The sequence below is a fragment of the Meles meles genome, chromosome 5, assembly GCF_922984935.1.
Source record: "Meles meles chromosome 5, mMelMel3.1 paternal haplotype, whole genome shotgun sequence".
In the NCBI taxonomy this organism is placed as follows: domain Eukaryota; kingdom Metazoa; phylum Chordata; class Mammalia; order Carnivora; family Mustelidae; genus Meles; species Meles meles.
Window position 1 is genome coordinate 129,835,081 of NC_060070.1, and position 20,974 is coordinate 129,856,054.

At 46.6% G+C, this 20,974-nt stretch overlaps 1 protein-coding gene across 1 annotated transcript; it reads left to right on the forward strand.

Moving 5' to 3' along the window:
* The first annotated feature begins 2,627 nt into the window (after positions 1-2,627).
* Positions 2,628-20,729, forward strand: NQO2 (N-ribosyldihydronicotinamide:quinone reductase 2). The gene is made up of 7 exons (XM_046005932.1): positions 2,628-2,828; positions 7,672-7,817; positions 9,807-9,971; positions 15,211-15,341; positions 17,727-17,840; positions 18,721-18,822; positions 20,476-20,729. Exons 2-7 carry the CDS (start codon positions 7,811-7,813, stop codon positions 20,650-20,652), a joined length of 696 nt encoding a protein of 231 aa, XP_045861888.1. The 5' UTR covers positions 2,628-2,828; positions 7,672-7,810; the 3' UTR covers positions 20,653-20,729.
* Positions 20,730-20,974: the final 245 nt, after the last annotated feature.

Sequence of the window (20,974 nt, forward strand, 5' to 3'; positions counted from 1 at the left end):
GCTAAGTGAAAGTAAGCCAGACACAAAGGGCCAGATATATGACTCCACTTGCACAAAATATGTAGAATAGGCAAATTGATAGAGGTGGAAATTAAATAGGTTACCAGGACTTTGGGGGGGGGGTAGGGAGTGACTGCTTAATGCTTACTGAGTTACTCTTTGGGATAATTAAAAATTTGGAGATATATATAATGGTGTTGTTTGCACAACACTGTGAATATAATTAATACCAATGAACTGTGTGCTTACAATGCTTAAAATGGCAAATCTTATATACAGTTTACTATAATAAAAATATGTTAATAGGAAGAATTTGTTTCTCAAAAGAAAGGGATACTGTTAGCAAGGTAAAAGTCATTAAATAAAACCCAAACTATCTCCTCTAGGAGACAGTTTGAACTACTTATATTAGCTTTAATGTAGCCCTCGATATTCATTTTCATCGGAAACACAAGTATAGGGAGTTGGGGAGAAGAGGAAGCGTATAACTAGCTTAACTGCCTCTTTGCCTAGAATGCTTAATTAAGTTCTTGCATTTCTTCATAGCAAGGGGGGAAATGAAAATGGAAATCTCAGAACCCCCTGGAAGTGATGTGTATTGTTGCTGTCAAGTGTATTTATTGGGTTTTAACAGCGCCACCTTCTTATTAAACTCAGAACACAAACATGGTCATATCTTATTTGTTTGCAGTGAATACTCAGATTCCAAAACCAGATTAGCAGGAGATTCTGTTATTTTCTCTTGGCAGATGGGCTCCTGCTGAACTGTCCTAGAAGCAACCATGGGGGTCCACAGGGCTCAAAAAGCCAAGGGAAGGCTGGCTTCCATTCTCAAGAGGGTAACTAGCTCAGTCCACAAGTGTGATTGCTCCTCACCACCACAAGATGGCGCTGTAAGATCACAGAAAAGCATAATGAACTCGGCGCTCCAATTCTCCCTTCTTGTTTTTCAGAGTGAGCCTTGGTTTCCCATACTGCTCAGTTCTTTCAGTTCTCATACCAAGACTATGATGCCCCAAGACTGGTTCTGGCATTTGCTATTCCACAGTTCCCTGGTCTTCCCACGGCAGCCACATCACCCAGAGTTCTTAGAAGTCCACACAATACAAGAGGCCAGACAATAGGGTTACTTGCCCTCCTCCTAAGGAAGCTTCCCTTCAGTTATGCCAGAGGGCCTGCACCTTCCTTTTAGGATGAATTGTTTCCTTCTGTGACACAGAGATGATCTGAGGACATCCCCTCAGTGAATCAACAGAAAGGGGGATAAGACAAAACAAACATCAACTTTGGGGACATTCTTGTCCATCAGAAAGTGCCTCGAACACTTTTTCCTCTGGCAAAGGTCATTCTAAAATGAAAGCTGCCTCAGGGACTTCCTGGGCTCACAAGACAGGGTGGCCCTGTTCCCTGCCTGCATGAGGGCATCTCAGAGAGGCTATATTCTCACTGCTGAATCCATCGACAGCAGGAAACATCCACACCAACCCAACGGCACTTATTTTCATCAGGAACATTATGAATGCAGAGAAAACCTCAATTCTGCTTTCTGTGTCATCTGAGGACACCAGAAATCAAAGCATAGAGTTTGGGGAGGGTCCTTGAGAAGGTCACAAAGGTAGGCGGGCTATCAAATGAGGTAGCATAAACTAGAAAGAGCTGGGAAAAAAGGAAAAGATAATTAGCCCAGACTGCTCATCAGCACCTTTCTCTCTCTCATGCACATACACACAGGCTCTGGTTCATGTATCTCTCTGCCTTCTAGGGGATATCCTTGGCCTTGAACATTCCTCTTCTTCTTTGATTAAGCTTTTTCCTTTCAGAAAATTGTAGACTCACATGCAGTTTAAAAAACAACCCAGAGGGGCATGTGGGTGGCCAGCTGGTGATGCTGGTTGAGTCAAACCCTTGATCTCAGCTCTGGGCTTGATCTCAGGGTCGTGGAGCCTACGAAAGAGAAAGAAACAAAATGAAACAAAAAGAAAAGAGAAGAAGAGAGGAGAGGAGAAAAGAGAAGAGAAGAGAAGGAGAGGAGAAGAGAGAAAAGGAAAGAGAAAGAGGAAGGGAGAGAAGGGAGGGAGGGAGGGGGAGAGAGAGAGAAAGAAAGAAAGAGTACAGAGACAGCCCCTCTGCCCTTTATTCAGAATCCTGCAATGAGAACATTCTGCCAAACTAGAGTGCAGTACCACAGCCAGGATACTGACATTGACACGGTCCCATACAGAACATTTCCATCACCACAAGGGTCCCTGTTATCCCTCCTTCCTAAACCCTGGCAACCACTAATCTGTGCTCCATTTCTGTAATTTGTCATTTCAAGAATGTCACCTAAAGTAAGTCCTACAGCATGGCCCCTCCTGAGATTGGCTCTTTTCACTCAGCATAATTTTCTGGAGTCTCACAGGCTGTTGGGTGTTCGTTCCTTTTAATTGCTAAGTATTACGCCGTGGACCCGCCTTTTTTAACCTGGATACCTAACCAGGAATGGAGAAGGGAAGAAGCACGCAGAAGCAGGGCTTCGCCTCCCCAGCCCGGGTCCAGAGCCACTGCTAGAGGTGTGGGGCGGGGCGCAGGTCAGGACCGCCCAGGCGGGGGGCGGTGCGGGGGGCGGTGCTGGGATGGGGGAGTGCCAGGGCTCTGAGGACGCGCGGGGCAGCGCCGGTGCACGCGGCCTGGCGGCGGAGAGCGCAGCCGCAGCTTGTCGCCCCGCGGACGTGTGAGAGTGCAGGGCCCCGGGGGCTGGAAGCTAGTTCGGACGCCGGGAGCTTAGCTCCTGAAGGCGGAGGTCTGAGACCTGCAGCTGCTTCTCCGGGTCCTGCGCTGCCCTCAAGGTGAAGGCCTTCCCTCGCCAGGGTGCGGGGCGTGGGCGTGGGCGCGGGCGCGGGGGCGGGGTGGGGGTGGGGGGGGGCACTTTCCGGGACGCTGCGGTCCGCGCCGCGGGCCATTCACTCTGGGACCCTGGCATTGTACTTACCTCTTACCGCGTGCTAGGTCGGGTTGTGTTTAGCAGAATCATCTCCTCTAACGGGCCCTCTGCCCTAGGAGGTACGTAGTGTGATTACCCTCGTGTTAAAAATGAAACAGGGCAGCCCAGGGTCGGTGTGGACAGGGCGTGCCATCATTTAGGCCTGCGGAGCACCGGCCAGGGCTGTGCTGGCCGCAGGGGGCCGCCTCTGTTTTGGCTCCTGGCTGTCTGTAGCAGATCCTAGAAAAATGGTCTTCAGCCTTTTGTCTTCCTGAGAATATTAGCTAAAGGAATGAAAAGGAATATGTATTAAAGGAGACATCGGCCAGCAGTGCCGTTTATAGTTGGGAGGGGACACAGGAATAACTTGGGTGCCCAGTAAGAGAAATGCGCACATTTGGGCATGCATACATGTTGAGATGTTATCTTAACTTAAAAATACTTGATACTTAGAAAAAAACTCTTAACCTGGGGCGCCTGGGTGGCTCAGTGGGTTGGGGCCTCTGCCTTCGGCTCAGGTCATGGTCTCAGGGTCCTGGGATCGAGCCGCGCATCGGGCTCTCTGCTCCGCGGGGAGCCTGCTTCTTCCTCTCTCTCTGCCTGCCTCTCTGCCTAGTTGTGATTTCTCTCTGTCAAATAAATAAAGTATTTTAAAAAAAAACAACAAAAAACTCTTAACCTTAAAAATAAAAGTGACAGTTATTTTGCTAGCCAAAAAAAAGGGGGGGGGGGTTATTTGGGAACTGCAGAGATTTGCCGTCTGGAACAAGCAAGCTCAGGTAAAGCCATAGGCAAGTGTCCAGAAGGAACGGGAGGAATGCTGGAAGAGGGGAGTTGGGGGAGGCTGTTAGGACCAGAAAGTCCACTGGAGCAACGCCAGAGTTTCAAGTATACTGGCTTCTTATTGGCTGAATATGACTGCCTCCCATTGGCTGGACTGTTGCTGGGCCAAGAGGAAACCTTTCTACTTCCTGCTGGGACACTTAGGTAGTAACTCTCTGCAAAGTGCATCTGTCTCTTCTGCTTGGATCTGCGGTTGACCAAGCGGTAACCTGTGAGGAATACTTCTGCTGGCCCCCGACTCCACTCTAAATGACCCTTCCTTTTATTAATTTTCACAGAAATAAAATGAAAATATTATAAAATAGTTTCTGGGTACTCTGCGGATTAAGATGAAATAATATGCATAAAAATATCAGAGCCCATTTGGTATGGTATATATAGTTTAATAACCTGTTGACCAAAAAAACAAAAACAAAAAACTAAAAACGGTTATTTTACTAGCAAAATGAGTGTATTCAGGAATTGCAGAGGAATTCCAATGTGGGACCTGCAGGCTATGGCAAACCATAGATCAGTCTGGAGAACAAAGGAGAGGAACAGAGGAACATTACTTTATAGAGGAAAAGGAGGAATTTGGGAAGAACTGATTTGAACAAAGGTCTGTTGAGCCTCTTGGAGGAAGGGAAGAGTTCAGGGTGGTGATCCTTTCTGGTGGGCTGAGTTGTGGTAGTTTCTTACTAACTGGACTGTTGCTGGGCAAGGAGAAAAAAAAAATCTTTCTTCTTCCCACTGGGGCTGTGAAATGAACATCTTCCTGTTCAGGAATGTAAGGTTAGCTGTGAGGGGAAGTGTATGGGTGAGAGGTCCCCCTATGGGGTGTCCTGACTCCACTTCAAATGATACTTCCCTTTATTAACTTTCACACCGCATGGTTCCTTTTTCTTATTGAGCTAGGTAAGTGCCTTCTTCCTAACATCTGTCTCTTCTGCCTCTGTGCAGGAGGGAGTTAAGGAACGTGAACGGGGAGAGCGGTGAAGAGCACTGGACAGCTAGTAAGGAGCCTGGCTTGGAGTCTCTTCTCCGATTTTTTACAAGTCGTTCACTTCCTGGGTCTGTGTCTTACCCTCTACAAATAAAAGAATGGACAAGATGGGGAGTGATGAACTCAAATATGGAAACTGGGCCAAGCAAAACAGCAGTGAATGGAGAGGCCTGGGGATGCAAAAGAATGCATGCCTTGTTGTGGGCATCAAAATTAAAGCATTTTATCCAAACCCAAATAGAATCTCAGGATAAGGTGTTCCCAAAGCCAGCCGTGACACTGATAACCTTTTAAAAAGTAATCAGATCCGGGCGCCTGGGTGGCTCAGTGGCTTGAGCCTCTACCTTTGGCTCAGGTCATGATCTCAGGGTCCTGGGATGGAGCCCTGCATCGGGCTCTCTGCTCAGCGGGGAGCCTGCTTCGCCGTCTGTCTCTGCCTGCCTCTCTGCCTACGTGTGATCTCTCTGTCTCTATCAAATAAATAAAATCTTAAAAAAAAAAAAAGTAATCAGATCCTACCATTCTCCTGCTTAAGATGCTCCAGTGGCTCGCTGTTAGGCTGAGTAAGATCCTTTCCCCAGCCTATAGACCCCACCTCACCTCTCTGACCACATCTCCCACCATCCAATTTTTTTTTTTTTTTTTTTTTTTAAAGCCGCAGGCCAGTCAAACAGGCTTTCTTGAACACTCCAGGCCAGTTCCTACCTCAGGCCTCTTTCTTGCCGTCCCCTCTGCCTAAACCTCTGATACTTGCATGACTGGGCCGTAACATCATTCACATCCCAGAGATACTTTCCTGGAGCGCCTATCTAAAATAGCAGATGTATCCCATGCCATTTTAGTCACAAAAGGACTTTGTTTTCTTATCACTATTGCTGTTACTTAGCATTATTATTAGTACTTACCACTATCTTGAATATTATGGTTGCCTTCTTTGCCTGCTGGTTTTGTCTGCCCAGCTTCCCCCTCCCCCAGCTGAGAGTATAAAGTTCCATTCTTGCCTGTCTTGGTCACTGCTGTGGCCTCCCCAGGCGGGCGCAGTACTTGGCCAGGGTCCTCCTATGAGTCGGTGACCCAGCTGAACGAATGCATAGATTGGAATTATGTTCCATGCACTGCTGTTGATGGACAGTCAACTCCAGGTGGCTTAATCACGATTCCACCTTTGCTCTCCCATATGAAGAAGTCTGAAGGTTGCAGTTCAGAACCATCTCACAGCCCCAAGGAAGCATCAGGAATCCAGGTTCCTTTCATATCTCTGCGCTGCCGTCCTTAGTCCAGAGCGTCTTCCCCCATGACAACAAATTAATGACAGAACCCTAGCTGTCATTCCACAGTGCGGCTCGGAGGAAGACCAGTGGCAAGGGCTGAAATGGTGCCCCCACCCTCCTCGTCCCCTAGGTTAGCCCCTTTAAGGATATGTCCTTGGAGCCACATGTAATGGCTTCTGCTTCACTTCTTTGGCCACCCCTGAGCGGAAGACTGGGAAGTGGAGGGATTAGCTGGATCCACTGACACCTGGATAAATTCAGGGACTGTTGGTGAAAAACAGGAGGGGATCTTGGGTAGCCAAAGATGCAGATTCCCAACTGTTCAGTCAGTAGTCAACTTGAGCAAATGGGCAGGATTTAAACTCACCTTTGAGGTATGATGGTGTTGGAGTTCCCACCCTCTGTCTGACCAGGGCTCTTTGCCTCAGCTCCAGTTAAGCATTCTGCCTGCCCTCGACTCAGTTCCGGTCACTATTATTTAAATCTCTTTTTCTTTCTGTCCCTGGGTCGCCCAACCTGGGCCAAAGCCTGTTCCCCCAAAGCCCACCCTCACTTCTTGGCAGCATTCTGCATACCTCAGCCCTTGACCCAGGGCTCCTGGACAGCCCAGGAAGAGCTAATTCAGGCCCTGCTCCAGATTCTAGTCGTGACCATGGATAAGCCTGATTTCTGTCTCTCTGTTCTTCTTGTTACCCGATAAAGATGCACTGATATGTTCAAATTGTCATTTGATGGGGCGCCTTGGTGGCTCAGTTGGTCAAGCAGCTGCCTTTGGCTCAGGTCATGATGCCAGGGTCCTGGGATCGAGCCCCACATAAGGCTCCCTGCTCCATGGGGAGTCTGCTTCTCCCTCTCCCTCTGCTTGCTGCTCTGCCTGCTTGTATTCTCTCTTTTTGTATCAAATAAATAAAATCTTTTAAAAAAATTGTCATTTGATACAACATGCATCCCACAGCACCTCCACACTGACCCTGAGCCACAGGCTCTGTGTGGGCTGTTTCTTCTGGCAGAGGGAGCAGGTTTGTTGGAGGGGTCTTGTCTTTCCCAGAATGAAGCTGATTATTTAAGAGCTGGCTAGCCAGGAGTAAGGATTCAGGCTTCTCTTGTGCCTTTGAGGCCTTCTCGGGAGAACTAATATTTTTCCAGAGCCTTATTACGTTCAGGCCACCATATGTCTGTCTTGTCTGTCTTGCTCTTCTCAGCCTTGCTGGGACTTTGCAGACCGCAGTAGGCATGGTAACAGAATTTCTGACCAACACCCCTGACCTTCATCTATTCCGCTGTGCTGATTACTGGTGGGTAGGGACATGGAAATGTGGGAGGAGGAGGAAGGACACAGAAGCATGTTTCCTGCTTCTTATCATATCTCGTTTTCTAGGACCTCTTTATTTTGACTACCTTCATGGAAGGTTCCGAGTCCTCAAAAAAAAAAAGTCTTGGTTTTGGCATCCTGCGTGATTTGTCCTCTGAGGCTGAAATCTCCAGGTGGTTCCTTGCCCCTCTTGAGAAAGTTTTTTTCAGACGCATCTGCACGTCCTTCCTGAGGCTTGCCGTTGGTACACTGACCTAACCACATCTGTCCCCTTCCCTCACGTGTTTGTGTTCTCTTCCAGGTTGTTGGTGTTGCTGAGCAGAGCGACCGACTGCAGCTGAAAGCCTGCAGCTCTCCCTCTGAATCCTTCTGTGCCCAGAATTAACAGCAGACTCTCCCTTTGGTAGTAGTCAGAGCGGAAGAATTCGTCATCTTAGAACATGGCAGGTGACTGTTACCTATGGGGGAGATAAGCTTTTCTTTAAAAAAAAAAAAACAACACTTTAATTAGAAATTAAATATGTTATAAAAACCCAAACAACACTGAAATGTTTTGTTTTTAACATGAATCACTATTTGGATTATCTTGTTTTGTATTTTCTTGTTTGATTTTGCATTTCAAACCCCACCAGACTATAAGTTCCTCAAAAATGAGAGCCATGCTTATCTTGTTTTTGCTCTGCCTCTAGTCTCTGGAATGATACCCAGGCTATGGTAGTGCTCATAAATACTTATACTGAGTGAATGAACCTCAGGAGTAACCATGGTTTAAAATTCAGCATAACTCAATTTTTATTCTTGTCCCTGCTCAACACACACACACACACCATTCTGCAGCTCATTTTTCCTCTCAACAGTATGGCATAAAAATTCTTAATTTCAAGGGGACACTAAGGTGGCTCAGTCGGTTAAGCATCTGCCTTCGGCTCAGGTCATGATCCCAGGGTCCTGGGATCGAGCCCCATATTGGGCTCTCTGCTCAGCAGAAAGCCTGCTTCTCCCTCTCCCTCTGCCTGCTGCTCCCCTAATTGTGCTTTCTCTTTCTCTGTCAAAAATTCTTCATTTTAGAATGTAAGGACCCACCTTACTTGACACAGTCTGGTGTAGACTCGGGCTTCTGACCCTGAGCATTACTGACATCCTGGGCCAGTGACCCTTTGGTGTTGTGTGTCCTGTCCATTGTAGGATGTCTAGCAGCTCTCCCCATATCTATCCACCAGATGCCAGCTGCACTCTCCCTAGCGGTGACAACCCAGAGTGTCTCCAGACATTGCGAGCTGTCCCCCTGGGAGGGGATACCACCCCCACCTGAGAACCACTGATGTGGATGTTTCATTTGTATCCATTGGTAGAGTTCCTGTGTCACCAGTGAGTCTGAGACGTTAAAATAAAAATGTTAACCATTAACCTAAGCCCTTGAATCCAACCTTTGCACCCAGTTGAGTGCCTGAAACTGCTTCAAACTAACATTGGTATTTCCTCCTTAGGGGCCTAAAACGAAAAATTTAAATCAAGAGTTCAGACATTTTAGGGGCGCCTGGGTGACTTAGTGGGTTAAAGCCTCTGCCTTCGGCTCAGGTCATGATCTCAGGGTCCTGGGATCGAGCCCCGCATCAGGCTCTCTGCTCAGCAGGGAGCCTGCTTCCCCCTCTCTCTCTGTCTGCCTCTGCCTACTAGTGATCTCTGTCTGTCAAATAAATAAATAAAATCTTAAAAAAAAAAAAAAAAGAGTTCAAACATTTTGGTCTTTGACGATACCGAGGGCAAATTTAAGCAGATGACCAAAGCCACCTCCCAGAATAAATCAGTACATGACCTCCCAGAATCTTCTGAACGAGGGAGATGTTGCTTCAGAGGCTGTTGGTGTTAATGACACAGGCAGGACCTGTAAAGCTAAGACTTTTCATAGAGCCTTTACACCAGCCTTGTCACTCAAAGTGGGCTCCATCTAGACCCTGCCTCCCTCTGGGGTTAGGGGTCTGATTTTCCCTGCCTGGTTTACTCATCCCATTTCTGTGGGCCTGAGGGAGAAGGAGACAGAGCTGTCCGTAGCCGATGCTTGCCAAAGTAGGGTTAGCTGGAGAAATTCGTCATGGTAGCTTTCACTTTTGGTGTTCGTCAACAGGGCAGAAACCTCTGAGAGAAGATAACTGCTATAGCTTGGGCCTTTCAAGAAATTCATGATGTTATTTGTGAGGCATCCTGATTTGACCCATTTTATATCTGTGCATTAGTAAACTCAGGCAACCACGAGCTATGTTATAACTGGACTTTTAAAACTGTTCATTACGTTCAAACTCTTACCTGTGACAAAGGTTGGTATTTCCGAACTTGAACCTGTGATCCAACTACACGTTTTGTTGTTATCTTGGTCTTCTTGGAATTTTGACCAAGAGGAATCGTTCTTCAGGAAAAATCATTTCTTTTCCGATACAGGCAAGAAAGTGCTCATTGTCTATGCCCATCAAGAACCCAGGTCTTTAAATGGGTCCTTGAAGAAAGTAGCAGTGGAGGAACTCAGCAAGCAGGGCTGCACCATCACCGTCTCCGATCTGTACGCCATGGACTTCGAGCCGCGCGCCACCAGGAAGGATGTCATCGGTGAGTCGGGCTGAATGGTGTTTGTTGTTTGAATTTTGGGGTGAGATTTTATTTATTTATTTATTTATTTGTTTATTTATTTATTTGAGAGAGAGACAGAGCACGAGCAGGGTGAAGGGCAGAGAGAAAAGCAGACTCCCCTGCTGAGCAGGGAGCCTGATGAGGGGCTCAATCCCCATGACCTGAGCCGAAGGCAGACGCTTAACCAACTGAGCCACCCTGGCACCCCTGTTTCTTTTAACGTTGTTTTTTCTAATTTTTTAATGGAAAAAATATTTTGACAAAACTAACCACTGTACACGGTACCCAGTTCTCAAGTCGGGAGAGTCTACATGACAGATCTTTTTCTCATCCCTGTCCCACCAGGGTGCTCACTCGTCTCTGTGTCCCTCCAGAGTTATCTGTGCTATGCAACGCAATTACAGGGATAGTCTCCATTTCCTCTCCACTTTGTTTCAAAACGGTAGCATATTTTACAGGTGTTGCACATTGCATGTGTTTCTACTGCCCAGAGTATTCATTGTGTGGAGGTGTTATAGTTCAAGTAGCCCCTACTGCCTGGAGCATTTCAGATCATTCCTGATCTTTTCCTGTTACACACAGAGCTACAAGGAAGAATCATGGCCATGCGTGTTTTTCTACATATCCAGGTGTATCTAGAGGTAGAATGGCTGGTCAGAGGGAAGGTGCAGTCTTGGTTTTCGTAGATAATATCAGATGGTAAATGGACCAGTTTACAGTCACACCAACATGTTTGCAAGTGCTCATTTCCTCTGCATGACCGATTTTGATAATTTCCAGACTGTCAGGTGAACAATGGCCTCCCAGTATAGTTCTGATTTGCCTTTCTCTCATTGTAAGTAAGCTTTACTGCCTGTGTTTATGTAAGAAGAATTTTCTCTTTTTCGCAGCTGCATTGAGACATAGTTGACGAAAGTTATATATATTTAAGGTATACAGCATGAGGGGATTTTTGGGGGGTTTTTTCCTAGTATTTTTTTAATTATTATTATTAGTTTCAGAGGTAGCGTTCAGTGATTCATCAGTTGCATCTAACACTCCGTGCTCATTACACCAAGTGCCCTCCTTCATGTCCATCACCCAGTTACCCCATCCCCCACCCACCTCCCCTCCAGCAACCCTCAGTTTGTTTCTTGTAGTTGAGAGTCTCTTGTGGTTTGTCTCCCTCTCTATTTTCATCTTATTTAATTTTTCCTTCCCTTCCCCTGTGTTCATCTGTTTTGTCTCTTAAATTCCACATATGAGGGAAATCATATGGTATTTGTCTTTCTCTGACTTACTTATTTCCCTTAGCATAATATTCTCTATTTCCATTCATTATGTTGCAAATGGCAAGATTTCTTTTTGATGGCTGAGTGCTTTTCCATTGTATACACAGACCACATCTTCTTTATCCAATCCTCTGTCGATGCACAGCTCAGCTCTTTCCATAGTTTGGCTATCGTGGACATTGCTGCTGTATACATTGGGGTGCAGGTGCCCCTCCAAATCACTGTGTTTGTATCCTCTGGAAAAATATCTAGTAGTGCAGTTGCTGAGTCTTAGGGTAGCTCTATTTTTAACTTTTCGAGAAACCTGTATACTGTTTTCCAAAGTGGCTGCACCAGCTTGCATTCCCACCAACAGTGTAAGAGGGTTCCCCTTTCTCCACATCCTCTCCAGCACTTGTTGTTTGCTGTCTTGTTAATTTTAGCCATTCTGACTGATACGAAGTGTTCTCTCATTGTGATTTTGACTTGTATTTCCCTGATGCCGAGTGATGTGGAGCATTTTTCATGTGTCTGTTGGCCATTTTTATGTCTTCTATGGATGAATGTCTGGTCATGTCTTCTGCCCATTTCTTGACTGGATTTTTTTTTTTTACAACAATTTTTTTTTTTTACAATGTTTTGAATACATTTTCTAAAATACTCTTTTTGAAAAGTGAGATACTTTTAGCTTTATATTAGTATTTTATATTTATAAATGTTTATATTAACAAAATTTAAATATTTTGTATTCTTTACTCATTTTTCTCTTATGTCTCTTATTGGTTTAAAACAGCTCTCTCTATATTAAAAAATTAGTTTCTCATGTGGGATATGAATTGTAAACAGACAATTTTTACTTAATATGTGTTTTGTTTTGACTTTGCTTATGTTGGTTTTTTTTTTTTTCCCATGCAGGATTTTATTTACCTAGTTGGCTTTTGATCAGTCTTTTTCTTCCATGACTTCTAGATTTTGTTTCATGCTTATGTTAACTCTAAGATTTTTTTTTTAAATTTTATAGTCTTGTCTATTGTTTGACATATTTCGCTTTAAAAAAAGTATTTTACCTACTTAAAATTTATTTTGGTATGGGTCCAGTGTTTTTTCTAAGAATGCACTGGTTGTCTCATAATCATTTATTGCATGATCCAGCCCCTAATTTAAAATGCCACCTTCACTGTGATTTCACTTCTCATGTACCTTTGATTCTGTTCTATACTTTGTATTCTGTTGGGTTTTGTTTTGTTTTGTTTTGTTTTTTTCCTGTCTGTTCATGGATTTAGTACAGCATGGCTTTAATTATTTTGGAAAGTGATACAGTATCTGATAGAATTAGGTCACCTTATTTTCTATTTTTCTAGCTAGTTTTACTTTACTTTTCTATAAAATCTTTTGAATTAACTTTCCAGATTCAGAAAGTAACCCAATGATATCTTTATTGAGATCCATTAAAACTTACAGATGAACTTCCATTATACTGATCCCACCCAGGAGAAGGTATGACTTTTCATTTGCTCCCGTCTTCCTGAACAACCCTGCAGCTCTTCATATAGATCTTGCACAATACTTGAATTGGTTTTCGTTTCTCTGCGTGGAGAGGGGTAATCTCTGGGTGCCTGTTTGTGTGCCTGCGAGTGTGCACCCAGCCATGACTAATTTTCTTACTGTTTGTAGTAGATTTTTAGCTCATTCTCTGGGGCTTTCTGGATATACCATCAGATCATCTGCAAATAATGATAATTTCACCTCAGCCTTTCCAGTATTCAATACCTTTAATTTCTTTCTGTTTATAATTGTGTTAGTGATAATCCCAAGGTTTAATATTTAATATTGATGGTAATAGCCGACATCCTGTATCTTCTTGTCTTTCTTCCGTTTTAATAAATCAGTCATTCATTTTCACTTAAGGAACAACAGAGCAGGGACTGGGAAAACAGACTCTTATGTTAAGGAGCCACTGGTTTTTAAGTGGATAAAGTAACACAAGCTTATTATAAAAAATATTTTAAAATACAGTGAATAAGGTGAACATTAATGTAAGAAGTGCAGCCCCTTTTCATATATACTCCATAGTCCGACCCTGTCCATGAAGACAAATTAGTTTAACTTTTTGGTGTAGATCGTTGTGGATCTTACTTTAAATATCAACAGGGGTACATATCCGTGTAAATTATAGTTTCGAAATTCTATGGATACAGATGTAAATGGTGCCACGTCATGGGACTTGCTTTTTATTCACTTAGATCTTGGGATGTCTTAAGTTTTACATGATTGCATAGCACTCCATGGGATGTAATATAACTTACTCACCAGTTCCCCTGCTGATTTATATCTATGTTGTTCCCACCTTTTATTTCGAGCTCTGTGCCAGTCTTTGTTTTATGGCTCTGGGTTTTCTGCCTTGCTTAGGAAGGTCTCCCCATACCCACACTTACAAAAATATTCTTACTTTCTAGTGATACTTAGGTACCTTTACTTTGATATTTACTTTTGAAATTTATCTGGAATATATTTGGCCTACGCACCTCTTTTCATCTCTGTTCACCTTCATCAGAACCACCCCTGGCCTGCTGTAGGTTCCACACATGGTGACTAGCCAAAACCCTACCTGGAACCTGCCTGAGAGCACATGACCTCTTGCCTGTAGCAGTTGCCCTCTGGGTTTTCCTGCAGTACAGAACCTCATCTTCAGGAAACACTCAGTAGGTGTTTTTTGGATGAAAATCAAATACAGGTAGATTAAAAGAGGAATCAGGGAACATTGACCTATTTCTAAAGTATGAATCTATTTAAAGAGCTTGGATTCAGTCTTCCTTTCGCTTCCTCTCCACATGGCTGGGGGTGTGTCTGCCCCTCTCCAGACCCCATATGGTGGAGTGGTTCACACCTGGCCTGGTTGTCCCACCTCTGCTGCCACCAAGACCTCTGTGGTATGGAACTAGTCACTCAGCCTCTCTAAAGTCTCGGCTTCCTCTTTGGTAGACTGGGACTTACACTTACCCGTTGTTATAAAGATAGAAAGGGCAATGTGTGTGGAGCACAGCACCTGATAGGTAGGGGGTCCTCAGTGAATGGCAAGCTATGATTGATGCTGATCAGTGCCTTTGATGAATCCTTTTTGTTGACAAGGTCCCAGTTAAAAGCATAGATCAAAATAACTTCTTTTTCATTTTGGTTGCCGTGGGCAGTGCTGTAAGTTCTACCCGGAGCTCCCTTCTCCCACCCCTCACTGCTGCTGCCTAACTGTGCCTCCCCCACCTGGCTCGCTCTTGCATCCCTGCAGCTACACTGAGCTCGTGCACACCCTCTCCAGAGCATTCATGTATTTCCCCCCTACGCCACAGGGCTCCCCACAGGCAGGAGAAGTTCAAGCTGCATGAGAAGGCTCACAAGACCTGGCTCATCTCTGCTCACATCACCTGCAGCCCCCCTGGCCTTTCACCCATTGCTTTGGAGGTTGCCTCCTGGTGGCCCTTTCCTGGACCGGCCCGGTTGCTGGACACTCTGCCTTCTCTGTGTCTTATGCCCAGACTGTCCTGCCTCTTCCCTCCAGGGCACCTGGTGAACTCCCGCCCATCTTCAAAGCCTGGTTTACAAAGCTCATCACGAGCCCTAGCGAGCAGAGCTAACCACTGCTGTACTGGGTTAGACCACATGCATCTTTATTGTAAGAAGGGAGGCTTCTCTGGAAGTAACATTAGACTGAGCTAGCTTGACTGTTGTCTTGTGTATCCATCATGTGGTTATTATCTATTCTTACTGGACTTTGAGTCCCAGGTGAGAACAGTAGCTTCCTCTCTTTTTATTTCCATAGCCTGACCCCCAGGGCCCAGCACCTGGTGGGGTCTCAGTGAATGTCCGGCCACTTGCTTTAGGGAGTCCAGGTAATGGGGATGCCAGTGGGATTGGCCAGGATGGGCTGTGGGTGCGCATATGAGAGTGAGAACATTTGGTCTTTTCCTCTCCAGGTGCTCTCTCTAATCCTGAGTTTTTCAACTATGGGGTGGAAGCATATGAAGCCTTTAAGAGGAAGTGTCTGGCCAGTGACATAACTGACGAACAGAAAAAGGTTCAGGAAGCTGATCTAGTGATATTTCAGGTTTGTTTTGTCTCCAATTATTATAACAAATTAGATTCATTCCATGAACAAGTTCTTTCCAAATACCGAGTCGCACACTTCTAAGAAATGGTATTAATGTTGTTAGCACCTGTGCACACTTACTTATGTCTAATTAGGTAAGGAGACCCGTGTAGCCAATGTTCATTCAAAATCCTGACTCCCAAGTAAGTAGTAAGGAATTCCCCTTTAGCCCAGCGCTCTAAGAAGCATCTGCCATCATGCAGGGGGAGTTGCCTTCATTCCCTTCTGCTCCCCACCCCACACAGGCAGAGGTTGCGTGAAAACCAGGTTTGTTGACGCAAGGTGATTTGGTCCAAATTGACTCCTGCCCTAAATATCTCAATTATTAAGAGGAAAGTTGTCTTTTGTTTTCTTCCTATCACTGGTTTCCTCTCCAGCCCACCTGTGTACTCATTCACAAATTGCCCCAGGCTAGGACTCCCTGCAGAGAGAACTGGGCCAGGATCCTGCTTCTGTAGTCTCTAACTCATCTGGGCCACCCCCCTCTTCCCCAGGTAGACAGGCATGTGTACCCACAGAGGGAACGGTGAGCCTGGCAGCAAAGTAAACGTGCTTTGGGGGAGCTGTCGGGTTGACAGAAATCCAAGTCAACTAAAAAAAAAGAAATTTAATTTCAGGGCCCTGATGCCTTGGGTCTCGTGGAAGCCAAGGACAGGCTAGCTGGGCTTCAGGGACCCTTTTGCCCTCTCGCTCTGATTCTCCTCTGCTGCTCCCCACATGCGGGCTCTGTCTTCTTGCTGCACACCACGGACTGGGGGCTCTAGGTCCGGAATCAACAAGATGGATCTGATGGGTCCCAGTTGTCTCTGTCTCCAACACAGAGGAAAGGCAGGGAGTGGGTGAGAGAACAAGACCCCCACGTGCGGGGGAGGGGTGAGGATGTGACCAGTTTCCGGGTGAAACAACATGTCCAGAAGGCAAAGTTCACAAACTCTTGGTAAAATAACCAGCCCCGCACGGGAGAAGGGAATGCTTCAGCCCTCCTCTTCTGCCCCACCCAGGCTAGCTATCTCTAGACACCCTCTCCTGGCCCCTTCCCTTTCTTTCCCCGGCAACCTGGAGCAGCTAACCCGATCAGAATGCGAATCGTGTTTCCATCCTAATTCCGCGTGGCTGAATCACGGTGCCACTGCGTGTGCTTGCCCCATGCTTTGTCATCCGCAGGATAGTAGCTGCACTGGGACAGTGAAGCTGTATCACGGCTGGCCCAGCAGTCTGGACCCATGGTCCAAGCAGAATCATACTGAGCTCTCTGACTCTTCTTTCCTGTCCCCTGGGGTCAGGTGACCACATGGAGCCCGTCTCTCCGTTCTCCCCGCTCCTGCACTCCTGGATAGCTAAAGCAAGCCAAGGCCTGTCCTTTCTGTACTCATCTTTCTTTTTTGCTACTCCACCTCACAGCTCCTTTCCCTCTGCCTTTCCTCTTTTCCTGATGCTTTGCCCAGAGGGCCTGCATTGTTAAGTGTACTGTTTTTCATTCAACATTAATAAGAACTTCATTCCTCACTACTGCTTTAGTAGTGATCACTACTCCCCATCACTCACCAAGCATTTACTCTGTTCTAAGCACTGTTTCATGTCATGGAATCCTCCCCATTGTGCTGTGGCCTAGTAACGTGTACTAGCCCTGTTACCAGATGAGTAAAAGCAGGCACGGGGAGGTGAAGTAACTTGCCAGCATCACACACTAGTGGACCGTGGAGCCTAAATTTCAGTCCTGTGTTAGATTTATAGCAAAAACACATGAAACACGGGTTTCCCTCTGCCTTTGGTAACAGATCATTCTCTGCTCATCTCCTGTCATTGATGATGATTCTGGATATAGTGTAGGGGTTCTGTGGAGACCAGGGTGGACTTCAGTTCGATCTTATTGCTGGTGTGTGGAATCTGAGGTTATAGGGCTTTCGTTTGTGTCAAAATCCAGAGCTTCTCAGAACTTAACTCAGTCTAACTTCCAGAGGGCAGCAACTGGAAAGGACCAGATACCTTTCTCTGGTGCCCCTTGATTGGATCCATCACAGGGACTGCTGCCACGGAGCTAGCGTCCAGAACTTCCTAGCACCACCCCATCTGCTCAAGGACCAGCCGATGGGGCTGTCCTGGTCGGGGGACACAGAGCCACCTGTAACAGCAACCAGGACCATGGTCAGCTCTGCCCTCCTGCCCACCATCACCCTGTCCACACTGCATGGCCCCAAGCGAAAGGGAAGAAAGTCTCCCGGTCGTGCTACCCTCTGGTTATACTCGCCTGCCCAGCCCCCTGGGAAGAGGAAGACAGTGGGATTCCTTCTGCCATGTCAGGCAGCCTGCAGTGTCTGTTTCTCCCTGGTGTTGTGTCCACAGTTCCCGCTGTACTGGTTCGGCATGCCGGCTATCCTGAAGGGCTGGATGGACAGGGTCCTGTGCCAGGGCTTTGCCTTTGACATCCCAGGATTCTACGACGCCGGTTTTCTCAAGGTAACGTACCCCAGGATACAGATCTCTGCGTACTGGTAGGGGGCGTCTCCTCAAGTCCTGTTTCTAGTTTGCTTTTTTATCAACAAACACTGATTGAGCACCAGCCCTGTGTACTGTACTTGGCCGAGGAAAGCATCATTTCTGAGGTCATGGGGCTTTTGTCTAGTAAGGGATATAGATGCATCCACTGCGAACTGCACGGCGGGGCCAAGGAAGGCCCAGAGTTGGTGTCGCGGGAGGGCTGCAGTGGGCCCCACGGTGTGAGCTCCGGCTCGGGAGAGGGCGTCTGCACTGCGATGCAGAGCTGACCAGGGCCTCACATCTCTTCACCTCGCAGCTGCACGTTCCTCCTTGAAAAATGGGATAACATGATGCGTGTGGCAGGGAGAGCATTGCATGGAACCCAGTGCGTGCACAATGCAGTAGCAGTGAATTTCTTACTAAGTTCACTCCTTACTGAAATATAATGTCTTAATTCCAAAAGCCTCAGAAAATAAGGGCATGTAAGGAAGCCGTAGAGCCATGAGGTCCGCTGTGGATGGTGAAGTAACGCTGCCATTACGTGACTGGTCCTGGCCAGGGGCCGTGCTGCCTCATTGGCCCTCACAGCAGCCCAGGCGGTCAGCATCTGGGCCTCGTCTGTCTGCACCCGGCATCACACCCTGCTGTCTGCCAGAAGTCGGGGTGCAGCGGAGCCCCGTGTTCACTCGGTCTGGTCCCTCCCCTGTCCCCAGCAGCTGTGGTTGCTGCCTGTAGCTGGGTGTGTTCGAGGAGAATGTTATCATTTGTCCATTCCTGAAGGGACTGACCTCAGACTGTTCCTCCTGGTCCTTCTGCACCTTGCTGCTGGAGTCACATGGGTTCATTTTCTCCACCGCAGAATAAATTGGCCCTCCTCTCACTAACCACGGGGAGCACAGCTGAGATGTACACGAAAACCGGAGTCAGTGGAGATTTCCGATACTTCCTGTGGCCCCTCCAGGTACCCGCTGCACCCCTCACACTCTCCACTTCCCCTGCAGCCCACCCCCACCAGGAGTCAGAGATGTGATGGAATCCCGGAATCCAGACCATTTTGACTCCACCTGAATACAAGAAGTTGAAACATTTTGCCCTTTCAAATGCCTTACTTAGCACTGAAAAAGTGGGCCAATAGGGAAACACATATTTATTATAATGACAGCCTTTGACTTTGTTGGGTGGAAGCTAAGCTGAACTTGGTTAGCTGCCATCTTCCCCGTGAGTGTGTGTGGAGCACTGGGGCACTGTCTATACTGACGGGTGGTGCTTTGTGAAGGCAGCATCCCACTCAGACCCTGGCAAGAGGGGCCCCAGGGCCAGCAGCCCAGACAGCCTCCCGCCTCCCACAGGTGATGGTCCATGGAGCTGGGGTTGTGCCCCATCCCCAGAGCCCACACCCTTCCCCAGGTTCCTGGGACTCTGGGCCTGCTCTTAGGTGGATACCTAGCTGCCTTTGTGCACCCCTGGACTGTCTGTGAAGGGGACAGCGGGGGACAGTGCATGTGCAGGCAGGCTGGGGTGTCCCCATGGGAGGCACCCGTTGCTGAGGGACCGAGCTGGGGATCAGGGCAGAGGGAGCAGGCTCTGGGTCAGGCGGCCCCATCCTGGCTCCAAGCTCCCAGGAAACCCAGAAGCCTAGAGGCAAACCATTCTTCCAGGATGTTATAAAGGGACATTTGTCCAGCAGTAGGAGATCACATATTCAACAGCTTGTGAACTTTCTTTAAAGATATGGACAGTGACCTGTGGACCTCTTGCCCCCTGACTTACCCCTGGTAGGGCAAGCCTGGGTTTTAAGGCAAGGAGTGCAGAGAGGGGAGAGTGATATTTCTAGTAAGAGCTGTCTTTGAAAAGATAGTGATTCACTTTGTGATGCTCTGTGGGAGAAAGTGATAACTTACAGGCCTGAACTTCCTCCTCCACAGGTCCTTGTCTCTTTAGGGGTCATGAGCCAAGCTTAAATTCTTCTGGTTTTTAAAAAATCTTTATATATTCTTTTCAGTTTTCAAAAATACATATTAGGAAAAAAGAGTGAGAGTATAAAATATAAAAATAGAAAGTCCTCTTAATCCCCCCTAAAAATAATTACTTTCAATAATTTGATGTACTTCCTTACGGTCCATACGTATTTTTACATGTGTATTTTTTATTATTAGCGTTATTATGTTTATGTTTTTACATAAATGGTATATCACAAATACTGCTTCAGATTTCTTATTATTTTCCCTTGACACATCTTGAACAACCATAGGTGGGTATACACCAGAGCTAGAATAATGTCACATTGTTCTAGAATAATCCACTGTATGAATGTACCATAATTTGCCTAATCGATCAAAACCATAAGGTTTACTGTCTGAGTCAGAAGCGAAGATTACAGATGAATCTTAATTAGGATCGGAAGTTTCCAGCTGCCAGGAGTTCTTCACCTCACTTGCCCGCATCATAAGGGTATAGGGCAGTTCAGTTGTCTTTGGTTACCTGGTAGCAGTGAAGTTGTTCTTTTCTTCTTTGAAGGCTTATTTCAGGTCCTTTCCCCCCTTTCATTGTTTACCTGAATGACACGGAAGGAATGCAGCTTCTGATCAGCTCTCTGCTTTCCTTGTGGCCGCAGCACGGGGCGTTGCACTTCTGTGGATTTAAAGTCCTCGCCCCACAGATCAGTTTTGCTCCCGAGATTGCCTCAGAAGAAGAGAGGAAGGCCATGGTGGCGTCCTGGGCCGAGCGGCTGAAAACCATCTGGGAGGAAGAGCCCATCGACTGCACGCCTCCTTGGTACTTCGGGCAGTGACGCTTCACGCCACATCCACGTCTGCCCGCGCGTGCAAAGAGAAGATGCTCCCGTAATAAAACGAAGTTATGACAGAGTGAGCTGGCGATATTTCCTGTTGGGCAGGACCAGGTGTCCTACAGCTGGTTACCCTGAATTCTCTTCCAGCTGAGCCCATTATTCATCCAGGCTTGCTTTTCTCTTCTGAGGTCTTCCCGTGTCCCTGTGATCAACCTTCGCGGGTATTCTTGTTTTCAAACAGTTCTCCTGGCATGGCAGTTTTTTTCTTTTGCTTTATTTCATAACTCAACTTGGCAATTTCTGTTTTTTCATAGAAAGATTG